General features: G+C 41.5%; 1 protein-coding gene across 4 annotated transcripts in view; it reads right to left on the bottom strand.

Annotated features, from left to right (window-relative positions):
* Positions 1–14,220, bottom strand: part of dennd2b (DENN domain containing 2B) — a 48,387-nt gene that overhangs the window by 12,725 nt on the left and 21,442 nt on the right. For all 4 annotated transcript variants that reach the window (XM_041044851.1, XM_041044868.1, XM_041044842.1 and 1 more), the window contains exons 3-12: positions 12,502–13,785; positions 10,436–10,581; positions 6,396–6,514; positions 6,062–6,277; positions 5,563–5,659; positions 5,374–5,418; positions 4,749–4,933; positions 3,871–3,980; positions 2,978–3,047; positions 1,166–1,243 (exon numbers count right to left, since the gene is read on the bottom strand). In XM_041044851.1, the coding sequence (XP_040900785.1) occupies positions 1,166–1,243; positions 2,978–3,047; positions 3,871–3,980; positions 4,749–4,933; positions 5,374–5,418; positions 5,563–5,659; positions 6,062–6,277; positions 6,396–6,514; positions 10,436–10,581; positions 12,502–13,785 (2,350 nt within the window). The remainder of the gene's footprint in view (positions 1–1,165; positions 1,244–2,977; positions 3,048–3,870; positions 3,981–4,748; positions 4,934–5,373; positions 5,419–5,562; positions 5,660–6,061; positions 6,278–6,395; positions 6,515–10,435; positions 10,582–12,501; positions 13,786–14,220) is intronic.

The following is a 14,220-nucleotide window of genomic DNA, read 5'->3' as shown; positions in this document are numbered from 1 at the left end:
AGCAAAGAAAAGTGCACAGTCATCAAGGTTATTTACCATGGCGACAATTAATGGAAAAATACCGTTGTGTTTGAGTACTAGAAATTGTCTGGAACTCAGTATTCAATTTCTGTTTTGAATAATAGCAAATGAATTTCCTTCCATTCCTGCGTGATAGGAAAATTCCACCAGTGTGTCTGTCTGTCTGCTTTGGTCCAAGCTGCCTCCTGTCTGGAGAGTTGATTGGAGAACTACTTGTCATATGATATCACGTCTCTCGTTCTTGTCATCTCTCTATCTGGCTATCTGTCTTTCTGTCTCTCTCACACAACCCCCACTGAAATCAAACACTGTCATCCTTCCATGACAGCACTTTTAAAATAGATCCCTTTCATTTTCTTCTCAGGTTTGTTGCTTTACTGTTTGAGGCATTCTCTCACACTCATGTATCTGCTGATGGTCCTAAAATGTCACATGATGCTAAACCATTTAGCAATGAATTTGTTGACAAATTAATGGCAAAAGCACCCATAGCTACAGTGTTTGATTACTTCATCTATATGCAACAGCTATTCTGTTTTAACTCAACTACCAAATACACAGTTCAGATTATTCATTTCAGCTTTCAGGTCTTTCATATTTCTCCAAGCTTTTCTACAGCCTTTGATCAGAGCTCGTCTGCAGTCTCAAAGGGCTTCACAAGGGCCCCATTATTAAACAATGAATACAGGACATACGCTGTGCATGCAGTACAGCATGTCTTTGAAATCTCCCATGTTACTTTATTTTCATATTATCATATAGCAGCCACTTTGTTCCCACAGTCTGGATTCACTCACTGTGAATTAATAAAGTAATCAGATAAGGCTGAAAAAGTCAAACAGAGTGACTGATCTGCTTCATGTTAGCGCCACTGAGACAAAAGCAAAGGAAACATTTACTCTGGGAAATCAGAAAGTTAAAAGAAAAACACTGAAATAAGGTTTACCAATGAACAGGAATTCAGCAGAGGGCCTGCTGAAAGTCATTTACTTCAGCTGTGAGATGGGTTAACCACAGCTACAACACCACACACAGCTAGCTGGCTGTAGCTGCCTATCTACGTGTGTGTGTGTGCATATGTGTGTGTGTGTGTGTGTGTGTGTGCATGCGTGTATGTGTGGCTAGAGGACAAGACTGAACTCACCGTGGAGAACAAGTCAAAACAGCCCAGCCTGCTGATGACGCAGTACACCTCTGGAAGGCGAGGTCCTTTCCCAGTTGGCTGTAACACAAATCAGCAGAGACTCATTGGACGTTAATAGACTTGATGAAGAGATCTATTCACAGATGTTCTGAAAAAAAAAATCAGGATTTAGAAAAAGAAAAGAATTGTACATTTCTTTTCGCAGCCTGAATAGTACTTTAAATCTAACATATTTAATAACAAATACATAAAAGGGTGTGACCATGACAGTATAATATGTAGATAAGATGTCTAAATACTTTAGTTGAAGTCTTAATACTAGTCTGTCATCTGAGGTGAAAGTCTTTCCCGTGGATACCAACTTCCTAAACACAGGTGGTTTATTTGCTCCTGCTGATCGTATCTACCTTCCTCTGTACACTCATAGACTAGTTTGTGCTTCCAGAGACCCGGCACACCGACGCAGACACTCAAACACACAGACACAAATGAACACAGGCACTCAAGAAACGCCAATCCACTTGTCCATATTAGGTATACAATTTTCTCCTCTTGTTTCTCCTCCGCTTTTCCAAATGGATGATTAAATCAACTATGTGGAGCTTGATTCAAGTCCTCAGGAATGCTTGGTTACTGCCAACTGCTGGACAGACAGCAGGGAGGAAACAAAGTTACTGGAGGAGAGCAGCTCACCTCTTCCTCTACCTTCATTAAAATCTGCTTCCGTCAAGATAAATCTCACATCAACAGAGTGAGATCAAGCATGAGAGCAGCAGAGTTAAAAAACACCTTTGTCTAGTCCCAGGATTCCCAAGGTGTCCAGCTGTTACCCAGTGCATACATATACATGGTGGTGGAGACGCTACTAGTAAACTTATGAGAACATACATACTGTATTACTATAAACATTCTCTGAAATCTACCAAATGGCAAACAAAATCATAACCACATTTCACAGGATCCCACTCAGTTATGCTCTCTACCCGCAAGCTAAATGGGAAGCTCAACAAAAAAACTTCAAAGTACTCTCTGGCCTCATTATGAGGAGGAAATGCTCCACAATGACAAAGTTTGGATTTTTCATGGTTTCTCTTTGTCTTGCCTCTCCTGAGAAACTCTCGTTAATTTGAATGAGTCAATCCTATCTGGGTTTGATTTTCAACTGTATTTTTATTATATTTTTATACACTTTATGAAGATTACTTCATGTTTGTGGTTTTAACTATATTTGGATAGTATGTGGTTATGTCTCTCTGAGATAAATTTGTACTTATATCAAATTCAAAATACATTTAAAAAGACAGTTTTACATATTCAAAATTAAACCACATTAATGCAGTTTTGCAGCAACTAAAATTACTGTTAGTGATGTGGTCTGAATGTTTATTATTCCAGATGTTTCTGTTACTACTGCCAGCCATAGGTATTTCCTGGGCAAACTTGTACAACAACACAAGGATGAGAAGTCCCTGAACCATCATGCTGATCAGATGTTATAATAATGAGTGGGTGGGTTTTTGCATGCTTAAAAAAACACCTAGCTATCTAGATATTTCTATTTCTAGATAAAGAACACACACACATACACACGTGTGTGTGTGTGTGTGTGTTTTTAAGTTTTTACAGTCTCGAGCACCATTTTTCCCTTTTTTTATTTATATGATCTCTTTCCTGCTGTCACAGTCAATGGTCATGCAACACACCAATGGCTCCACAGGAAAACAGTGTCACACAAAAAGTTCTGTCACAACAAACAGGGCTCAGCAGGGTGTGAACAGGGAGCAGAGGATGGAGAGTTAAATGGTGGTTTACCAGCAGGCGCCTGCAGTACCCAAACCTCCTGCTGCCGTCTTCTCCAGTCAACATGAAGGAGAATGTCTCGCTGTAGGAAAGAAACAAATGTATGAATATGAGAGTCGACACCATGACACATACACATGTAGACAGCTGCACATGCACAAACATAACAATAAAAGACAAAAAGAACATCATTTTTGTTGGGTGTGGACCACTTTTCCATTTATGCAATGGTGTAGCAGCTGTAATATGCAAATAAAATACTTTTTCCCATATGTCAGCAACAAGGGCGGAGGTGTTTGAAAGATAATCACAATGATAAGCTGGGTTCAAGGCCATAAGAGTGTTATTGATAATATAGTTTCAAAATATTCTGTTTGGACAGTAGTTATTTCTGATATCCATCATAGCAAAATTTATGTTCCTTCTAAACCTTCATGTACACATTTAGCAACAGCTGATACTGAGTGAAATAACTGCAATTCGTACGATTCGGACAATGTCTTCTGTGGCATTGGAGGAGCTTTCCAAAGTCAGATTTTCTTATCACTAAGGTCATTATATATATCACCATCATTATATAAGGATATTGTCTATGATACTATCTAAGACAATGATGTTGTCTTAAATAATACCATTTTTAATCTTTTCTAACAGAAAGCCTGCACTGCAGCCCAGGATGTGAAGTTTGAAATATGTGGCCATTCACTGGGCACAGAGGGTTTAATGAAAGATGCCACTGCTTAATGGGAAATGTGGGATAAATCTGGGTTGTTTTTTTATTAATCTGCCTCTCGCAAGCTCTCAAACCTTGACAGTGAAATGCTACATATTGGTTACACATAATAGAGTTATTTATCAAATTAATGATGAATTTGACAGTGTACATGGAATATTCTTTGTCATACCTGGTGTACTCCGAAACAGGACTCCAGTCTTTTGCGTCTGGGAAACAGAACTGGGGAATGGCTTTGAGCCTCTGCTCTGCCTCTCTCATCTGCTTGGTGGGCCTCTCTAGCTGTGAGAGGAGAGGAGAAGAGGGGAGAGGAGTTTCAGTCTCCTTCAGACAACTCTGTCCTCCTTTTCTAAGATCCCCATGGATGTCAGTCTGATAAGCAAACGGTCAAACTATCATTTCTCTGATACAAGGTTAAAATTTTAGCTCCCTCCAACCCTCATTAACTCAACACCAGAATGAGTGGTTCCCCCGGCTGGCAGAGATACACATCTGCCAGGGGACATTTGTGCTGAACCAAATCTTAAGTAACACTAACTAAAAACACTTCTCTGCCACATAAATGGATTCTTGTTATCTTTAACTATAAACAGGCTCCCAAGACTGTGTTATAAATTCTAATTTTTTTGTATAAACTTTTTATAAAATTTTATTATAAACATTCAAACAGCATCATAATAACTTCCAGCATAAACACCTCTGTTCATTTCCTCATAAATTCATTAGTTTGTTTTTTCCACCTTCCACAGTCACCTGCTCAGATTAGCAACCTACAGCAAGTGTTTTTCAGAGTTCAGAGTTCCTGCTGTCAAAGGCATTCTGCACAGGTAATAATGTGGCTCTGACTCATGATAAGCTTTGAAAAACAGTCAGCAATGACTAATTCCTGAGCTAAAACAGTTTAAACCACTGGTGAGGTCCTTTAGTGCATTTTAGTGGCACTCAGAAGCGGACTTTTTTGATTTTTGCTCCATGTGAAAATAATTCAATCACTCAGGATTCTTGTTGTGTGAGGTGCAAAAGAAGAAGTTATGACCTTCATGCTTTTACCTTGGGGAACTGGTAGGTGACCTCTGGGGAATAGGAGTTTTTGCTGGGTTTCTTTTTTAGTGAAACAACCACAAAATACTCAAAGAGCTCCCTCTCCTGCCACTCAATGAGCTGCAGCTCCAGTGTGCGGTAGCTAGGGGCCCGTCGAAGAATGGACTGCAGTTTCAACAGCCTCTGGGTGTGAGCTGAGGAAGGAAGTGAACATTAATATAGAAAAATTTGCTGTCTGAACAAAATTCACACTTTACAGTTCTGTATGTAAATCAGAGGCTCACGGGGTATTAAGCTTCAGCCGGTCAGGAAATGTTTGTATTGGTGTAATTCATTTTTACTGACGCCACTGAAATCTTGTGTCTGAAACTCAGAGAAAACATCACTAAATCTCATCAGTATTCATTCCTGTCATTGAATCTAGATGTGATAAATGTTGTGTGGTCAACTGATAATCTGTGTATACGGCAAATTATGATTCTGTGGTCTGTCCGGTCAAGCCCGGGTCATTTTGTTAAATCCAACACATGGGAAGCTGTTGCACAAGCACAGAGAAAAAGAGCTCGAAGAAAAAGTTCAGAGCTAACAGAAATGTAGCAGCTCGCCCCTGCAAATGAGCGCTGTGGTCACTCACCTTTGAACCTGTCATCAGAGTCACTCTCACTCTCACTATTGTCATCTGGAGGCAGACATGAGACAGACAAGAAAGTTTTCTACAGGTCAAAGGGCAATTTCACAAACATGTTTATGTCATGAGAAGGGCATAGTGAGAACTATGTGGGTGGCTAGGACGCAAATATTTACTCACTTATCTGGCCCTTACCTCTCAGAGATGCAGTTTCAACATTGGACATGGACAACTTCTTCAGCCTCTTCTTCCCACGTTTAGTGCAGTAAATGGAGTTGATCCTCTGGACCAGCTGTAAACAGAAGAAAGAGGAAACTCTCTGTTGGAGAAGCTGGAGTTTTGTTTCTTTTGATCCTAAGTATAGAGGAAGTAGGGGTTATACCTGGCCAAAAGTAACAGTGTAAAATACTGTACATGTGCGTTAAGGGTTTCTGCAAAATAAAACTTAGTCTTCAAGGAGAGCTCTTGAGAAAAAGCACCACGAGGACTGAAACCCATGCTGTAATTACGCACATCGAGGCAGCGCGTTTTAAAAACATCTTTTCCAAACGGAGGAATTACCAGTGATCCGGAGCTGCTCTGACTCTGACTAAGAAACCTGAGCCGGTCTGTGAAGCAGGAAAGGACAGAGAACACAACCAGAGCTCTGCAAAGACTTAATGTAGGTGTTTGAGAAGGATCTAGCAGTGTGTACCTTGGGGATCCTCCAGTGCCTGTGTGAGGCAAGGGTATCACTGGTGCTACAGAGGCTATCATCTGGCAGGCCACAAGGTGAGGATGATACACCCAGCGGGGGGAAAAGCAGCATTTCATCTTGGCTGTAGCGTTTGGATAACTGTGACAGCCGGTGGCTCTTCCTGTCGCTCGGACCAGGGAGGCGAAGGGACTGGCTGCTGGGTTTGGAAGGCAACTAGTCAGAGAAAGAGATTACGGAAGGTTTGGTACATTACATTCATGAAAACATATCTTTTATGTTTACTACAGGAAAACACATCAGTGTTGTTTATCCCAGCAGGCGTATGACTTACCTGAGGTGGAGAGTTCAGTTTCCTGTCCATGGTTCTAGATCTGTTGCTCCCCAACAGGCACAACCTCCGGTCCAAACTCTTCCGCTTCAAGTCAACATCCTCATATGGGTTCTCCTTCTCTGTGGGGATGAAGTAAATATTCAATGTAGCTCAAATATAATGTCTGCAGTAAAGATAGCAACTATTCGTGGACAGAGACTGTTTTCAACAGGAGACAAACAAGGCTGTGGGGTCAAAAGGGGTAAAAAAGGGCAGTAAAGGGTGTCAGGGGCACAAGAGGGGCTCCCCACGGTTAGTCTAAAAAAAAGATGAGTCATGAAAGGTAAGTCAAAGATCACTCCCAGCTGGCTCAAGCGGACTCCCTTTTTTCAAAACAGTTACTTTTGGCGCTGGGCCCCGCAGGCCCCAGTGGGCCCAGCTGAAACTTCTGGACACAACACTGCTGGTGAGTCACTGTCCAGGCATGCAAACTGTCTGATGTGAGGTGTGCAGAGGAAGGTCATCTTCTTAGACTTTGACTCTGGCAATACAAGGGCTCAAATAATGGGAAGAATTACATTTTCATGTATAGATGTATAATTACAATAACATTTGCAAGACATATTTTTTTTCTTTTTTGTGAAACACTGAAATGCATATTTGTATAAATATACATATGGAAGTAATAAGGAAAATGAAAACACAGTATGGATTTGCAACAAAAGCAAAAGCAATAAAAAACCACATACTCAGACTAGCGTCTCAATGGTCAAGTCATTTTCATTCATTAAAAAAATGCCACCCTTTACCTCAAGAAGTTACAATAAGCACAGACTTTGTTACTACTCTACTTCAGACAAAAAATGATAGCAGGAAAGGGAAAGAAAGGGAACAGTGCAGAATGCTGCACTGATCTCACTGATGTCACCTGGCAGAGGGCCAACCTCAATAAAGAGAAAACTTGTGTAACACCACAGTCCATGTCTATTCAGACATGTGCTCTGAGAATAGCTTTTTGGCAGGGTCTGAAAAAGGTTGTGAGAAAGTGAAGAAACCACAGTGAAGAATAAAAACAGAGCCAGATGGCGTCGAAATGCATGAGGGAAACTTTTAAAAGAAAGAAAAGCAGCGTTATCTGTCAGCAAAAAGGGAAAGAACAAAAATCTGTTTGGTAGCTGGGTTCCTTCTTCCTGAGTACATAAGTGGAAAACCCGATGAACTCCGGTTCTCAAACAACGAGTGGGTGCTTTAGAAAGAATCGAAGATTAACCTACAGGCAGAGCTTTGTTCTGTTTTCTATTTTTAGGTTAATTATTGAACCTGTCTGAGGTAAATACACACACCCATGCTCACATACACAGCTGACATACACTGCCAGGGATCTTTGTAGCCTTATGTTGTGTCACACAGTAAATTAGGTTACTGGAGTGATTTTCTGTGCATCATTAAAACTGAGGAACAGAATAAGAGGGCTTAGTCTGACCCCATGTTGTGCCTCTACCCCATTAAACTGAAGCAATACTGTAATGAGAGCCTGCTGGGAAAATGACATGTCTACATAGCTGCTTATGTACTGGAGGGTACTAATCTACTCCTCTGATTACAAACATCCAGATCTCTTTCTAACACACCCCCAGACACACAGTAATATGCAGGGAGGGGACACACCTCAGCTGCACACTGTGATTGTACATTTCTTTGTACACAATGGACTTTCTGGGCAGGGCGAGGCATAGCACAAACTATACCAGCAGTGTCAGTATCAGCTTACCCTGTAAAGTGGACAAGCTACAGTGCAGTGGCAACACTAACCCATTCATGGTCTAAACAGAAATAAGGGATGAAAAAAACACAGGTTACAGTTTTGTAAGAACATCTGGCAGCACCACAAACCATACACCATGGAATAATAAAATTATAGATCCAACTGTGTATGTAGCTGTCTAAGTGTAACTTGATTATAATTTGAATCACTGATTCATACACGCTGTCTCCCAGATTCATTCACAAGAGGAAGAGCAGAAAACACCTGAGCAAATCATGACAGTAAAAGTAAGACACTCTAGGACTCCATGATGCAGACAGCTGAATCATAGCATCAATGGTGTGATTCATGTCTCTTAACAGCTCATTCACTGGCACTCCATCTACCAATTATGTTAGTTAAAAGAACTTACAACAGCCGCCTAATATCACAATTTGTCACGCAACCATTGTAACACTGGTCACAAATAACTAGCACTCTTAAGGTAAACATCTGAAATCCCGTTTAGGTGCCGAAAACCAAGATGAGCTGAGTGAGTATCCTCCCAAAATGGCTAAGGAAGTCAAGATGTCCTCATGGAGTTCAGAAAACATGTGGGGTTCTCTGCATGAGATGCTTGTTAAAATAAGGGCACAGAGGGACCAAAACATGGCTCATTTCCTACCGCTGTGGCTGCCTCTCAAATAGATCATCTGACCTGTAAACCACTGCATAGTGCTGGTGGACACAACAGTTCTCCTCCATTAGGACTTCAGTTTGAAAGCTTTTGTTTGAAATAGCTGGAGCAGCTTCAGACTCACTCAGAGACAATGTCCTTGTCAGGAGCAAACAGAGATTGGCAAAAGTGCATCTCCAAACTGTGCAAACTCCAGATTCACAGTGCTGGATGAACAATGGGGGCTTTGTTGGGATTCACATGAAAATCAGTCATGCCCTGACACTCTCTCTCTCTCTCTCTGAGACTACTGCACATCCTCAGCTTAAAAGAATGCTTACGAGCACACTGATCGCTGATTCAAGAACAACATGGCTACTTGTAATATAATACTTGCACATTCAAAAAAAATCAGCCCTTATTTGGTCATCACTGAGCATTTATCATGAAAAATCTCAGATTGTGAAAGCTTTTTTTTACCGCATCTGAAATCCAAGCTTTGTCATGAGACTATACTCACACTGACACACATTTCTACCACATTAAGTATGCACTGGGGGAGCTGGCAACTGGACTGGGCAGAAGGCCTGGGGTCATTTACTAGTGGAAAGGAATCTGGCTCTTCAACATGTCCAGCATTTCATACACACATTATCTCAGAGCAGTACTGAGTTGATCCTGTTTACAGTGAAATACACATCGTGTCACTAAGAGGGTTGCAATCAACGCTCAGCAAAAGAATTAAAATCTTCTTTAACTGACTAAAGAAGTCAGTTCTTTGTGAGAGTTTTTATATTGTGAGTAAAGCACTGGATAGCAGTGTGAAATATGTAGACAACCAGACAATTATTAGAGTAAAATACAACCTATACAACCACTTTAACTAAGCTTTTGGCCAGGCTGAGTTTGTTTATGGACTGCTCCCACACAGAGATGTTTTCTTCATCTCTAATATGCAAATTAGTCCATACCGCACAGGGGCAGTATGAGGCAGTATGACCAAAATATCTCAGTACTGTCTTTTAAGGTCTGTTTTTAAAGATCCTGTGATAAAGGGAAAATATCACCTTTAATTTAATCTGAGAGTCAATACTTTAAATTTATAATAAACAAGTCATTACATGTCCAAAAAGATGTAAATATGTAGTCATAAATACAAAATCTGCTTACTGTGACCTTTTTCCTGAGTAGGTGAAGCCACTATTAATTATTTTTATTAATTATTTTATTAACCTATTCATTATTTTCTTAATTCATTGATTCACAGTTTGGTCCATAAAATATTAGTGAAAAATGTCCAATTTCCCAAAAGCCCAAGTGGACATATTCAGCTACCTTGTTTTGTCTGACCAGGAGTCCAAAACACACAGATATTCACTTTACCATGAGTGAGGAGAATTAAAAAGCTGAAAACAAATTTTTGTGTAATTTCTTCCTTAAAAAGTGACATATAACTGATTGAATTTCAAAAAAGTTGCCAATTAATTTTCTGTCAATCCATTAATTAATTAACTGGCTGATCATTTCAGCTCTAAACTGTATCTCAGAGTGACCCTGGTCTGACCATGGTCAGACATAAACCAGTGAGTGAAGTGAAAGTCTCCTCTCCTGTTCTCAAAGCCAGTGAACCAATGTGCTTACCTACTATGTCCTCATAATCGTTCTCCTCTAAAGTGCTTTTGGAATTGGGTCGACTCCGTGTGTTTGCGGTCAGTGTGCCATTCTCTGTAGGTGAGGACGGATATGAAGACGGCAGACTGGCAGCATCCTCTGACTCACATGATTCTCTGGAAGAGAAACAGAGAGAAGTCAAAACAGACCAAGATGGGGAAAGATGCTGCACAGATGCATGCAAAGTTACATGGAGAAAGAGTCAGTAAGAGTCCAAGAGTCAGTAAGAGGTAGACAGATAAGAGTAGAAAGAGTAGAAAACATCCAGATGCTTTTAAAAATAGCCCAGATGGCCCGTTTTACTTCTAGCACTCTCCACTTGCCATCTAGAAACAGAAAAAGGCTGAACAGGTGGTTAAGATATTTCTAGTGGTTATAAACACACGTCCAAAACATTGTCTTATCCCTCAAAAACCTTAAATCACAAGTGCTAATTATAAAATACAGAAAAAACAGAAACGTCATGATCAAAATGTGCTCCAATCACAAGGAAATTCCTGATAAGAGAGTAAACATGCAGATATCTTACTATTTCTGTGTTCTTTGTACAATGTAAGGCACACATCACATGTCAAGGCACTGCAGAGGAACTTAGCTGAGCTACATTAGTGCAGGGATCTACAGTCATGTCGCGCCATCGACAGCTTGTGGCTTTTAAGCTTGGTCTGAAATTGCTAGAGCCACAGGAATGTTAAACACAGAGTCCAAGGGAAGAATGTTTAAGGATTTCATCCCCATTTCACATAGGGACAATCTGGAGAGGCCCCACCCTCACACAAAAACACTGAGGACGTCTCATTCTGAGAGCTATAAGTTAAGAATAAAAAAACAGCAGTAAGGAAGATTCAGCGAAAATGTATGCAACTAAAAGGCATAATAATCCAGTGCTGAATATCACTGGTTTCTGTGGGATATTCATTGCTGCTGGTTTAGAGTTGGAGAATGTAAAATGTGTTCAGTTACAGGAAAAGTATGAGTGAGCTCCTTGTGAGTAATAAAATACTGTAGATTTGAGTGTGTGTTTAAATCACCAGATCTTTTTATGGACCAACATGAATTTCTGGAAAGAGGCTATCTGACATTTCAAATGGCCTTAACAATAGATCGGTTAGTTTTAGTACGAGCTGCTTCTGTGATTGATATCGAGTCAGCATTTACCTCATTATAACCTATGATGCTTCGACTCTTTACCTGAAGTGAAAAACATTATTAATCTTCAATGGTCCTGTAGGAAACATGAGAACTGATTCAACACTGATCTCCCCTTCTATCTTAACAAAAAGAAAAAAAAAACAAAAACTTCAGAGTAGATCGCACCAACACCACAATTCGACATACTGATCAGGAACTTGTTCAATTACAGCATGAACAAAGCAAACACCTGACCACACAACCTATGATCCAAAGTCCACCAGACATATTAGAAACTTTTCAAACTCCAAAAAAAAGAATGTTCCAAAGACAAATTCATTGCACCCTATAGAATAATGCCAATGCAACTTTTTCTCCCCAGATGCAGTTTCCAGTACCTCAGCTCAGAAAGTACCGATCCATTACCAACTCAATGGAATCATTTTTATGTAAGGTAACATGAGGCTAGAGATTGCTGTGGCATTAAAAACTGAGTTGGCGGGCTACAGTGGCTGAATGAATGTAACTGATGGACAAAACACTGAATTTTACAATATCAAGCTGCATTTCATATAGATCAGTAGCCGACACCTGATCCACTTACTAGGCCGGTATTGTCGCTGAGAAGGTTTTGGTGTATAGGATCAGTGTATCCCTAACAACCAGAGCTTTACAGAAAAAGCTGGTCGCACATTGCACTCGGCAGTAGCATCTCCCTGTTTGAACGCACTGTTTGAATGTTTACCACTGATGGGGAGTCAAGAAAAATGACACAAATCTTTTACTGTCTGAGAATGAACGACACAAACTGATCCAGCTCACTATGCCCGAGTTGACTTTCAAACATTGTGTATTTTCATCTCAGTTAAAGAAGAGACCTGAGCACACTGATCTCTGATTCTCACCTGTCGTGGGTTCTTGTGGGAGTGCTCCCCTCTGTCTTTGCTGTTCGTGTCATGCTGGGAGCAGGGGTGGAGGGCAGAGGCGGGGGAGACTCGGAGGCTCTGTTCGGAGGTAGTCCATTGGCTGACAACGCGCCCTTCTGGTCCCGTTTGGCGTCGTACTCAAAAGTGCGTTTGGGTTTAGGTAAGGGGTTGACAGGTGTGCCCACAGAGGTCTGTTGACTGGGTGGTTCTGGGCTCTCAGACCTTGCTGAGCTCACACTAAACCTTTGTCTGAGTTTAGAGAGCTTATCAGGCACCAAAACAGCATCTGGTTCAGTGGCCACTGAGCAAATGCTGCTGCGCTTACTGGTGCATGTACTGTCCAAGTCGTCACCTATCACAAAAGACTTTTGTCTTGTCTTGTCTGGAACATAGCAGTTACTCAGGTAACGTGGAGGGGGTGGGCTGGGATTCTCCTTCAGAGCTAGTTCTATCTTTTGTATCCTGTTGAGGACTGCTGACGTCTCCTTCCGAGCAGACAGGGAACGGACAAATGTTCCTGAGGAGTCCGTCTTGCTTAACCTTTTCTGGAAGCGACTTAGGCCGTCTTTGTCTGAAACTCCTTCCTCTTCCTCCGTCTCTATGTAGGGACAGTCAGAGAACGCTGTGCTCATCCTGCGAACCTCCTTGAAGTCAAAAGTCTTCTCGCTACAGGGAGAAGAGAGCAGGCTTGGGCACCCCTCGCTGCCCCCTACACGCTCTCCTCCTCTTTTATCCAGACACAAGCTCATCCTAGGCAGAGGCACCCTCCTGCACTCCCATTCTGAGATCTTTTTGCGGATTGTAGTCGGGGGAACACCTGTAACTGAACGTGTGAGTGAGAGGGTGCGCCTGTGGCTTTGGTTAGACGAAGGTCCCAGTGAGAGTGTGCTCCAACTCAGTGGCTGACCATTAAGTCCATCTCCTGCAGAAAGATCCCTTTGTTTGTCCCTCTGCTCCTGGACGGCCTGACTTTCCTGACAAGACTTGGTTTGAGCTGGGGGCTTATAGATGGAGAGCCTGTTGTCCAGGCAGCTGATGCTCTTTGACTTGGTGAGACGGCCTTGGGAGTCTGTGTCACCTGTGAGAGATGCACCACTGCACAGGCTAGCTGTCTTGCTGTCCCAGCCACCACGTACCAGGAACCTGCCGTCAGTGCGGACGTACCTACTCTGCTTGCCACAGTTCTCACTGTCGCTGAGGAGTGGCTGCTGGCTCTGCCCCTGGCTGGCAGAGAGGACAGGACACGGTGATGTAGACCGGCACCTGAAACAGGTGTGAACCAACATTATGAACATTCAGTATTTCTCAGAGAGAAAAAAAAAACCATTTCAGGCTATTAAGAAGAGGTGAATCATAAGAGCTGCCAACAAATCCACCCTAAAGCATGAAAAGTAACAGAAACTCAATGTGGAACAGATGGGAGAAAACTTTAAAGAATCAGCTGAAAGTTTTGAATTCATTTTCAAGATCAAAGGCAGAATGAAAACCTGAGCCACTTATTCAGAATTACCACAGGAAAGTATTCTGTCTTTGGCAGCATGAGATTAAAATGAAGGCCAAAGGAAATACAGTCTACATTAAAATGCCACTGTGGATTTTTCCAAATAATCAAAATAACTTGAGGAGAATCACCGTAGACCTCACACAGAAAGCAAGATTTATGACAGCGGTCTTACCTGTAATAGTCTCACTGCTCTT

The sequence above is a fragment of the Toxotes jaculatrix genome, chromosome 1, assembly GCF_017976425.1.
Source record: "Toxotes jaculatrix isolate fToxJac2 chromosome 1, fToxJac2.pri, whole genome shotgun sequence".
NCBI lineage: Eukaryota > Metazoa > Chordata > Actinopteri > Toxotidae > Toxotes > Toxotes jaculatrix.
The sequence above is the reverse complement of the archived record's forward strand: the minus strand, read 5'-3'. Positions and strand labels throughout refer to the sequence as shown.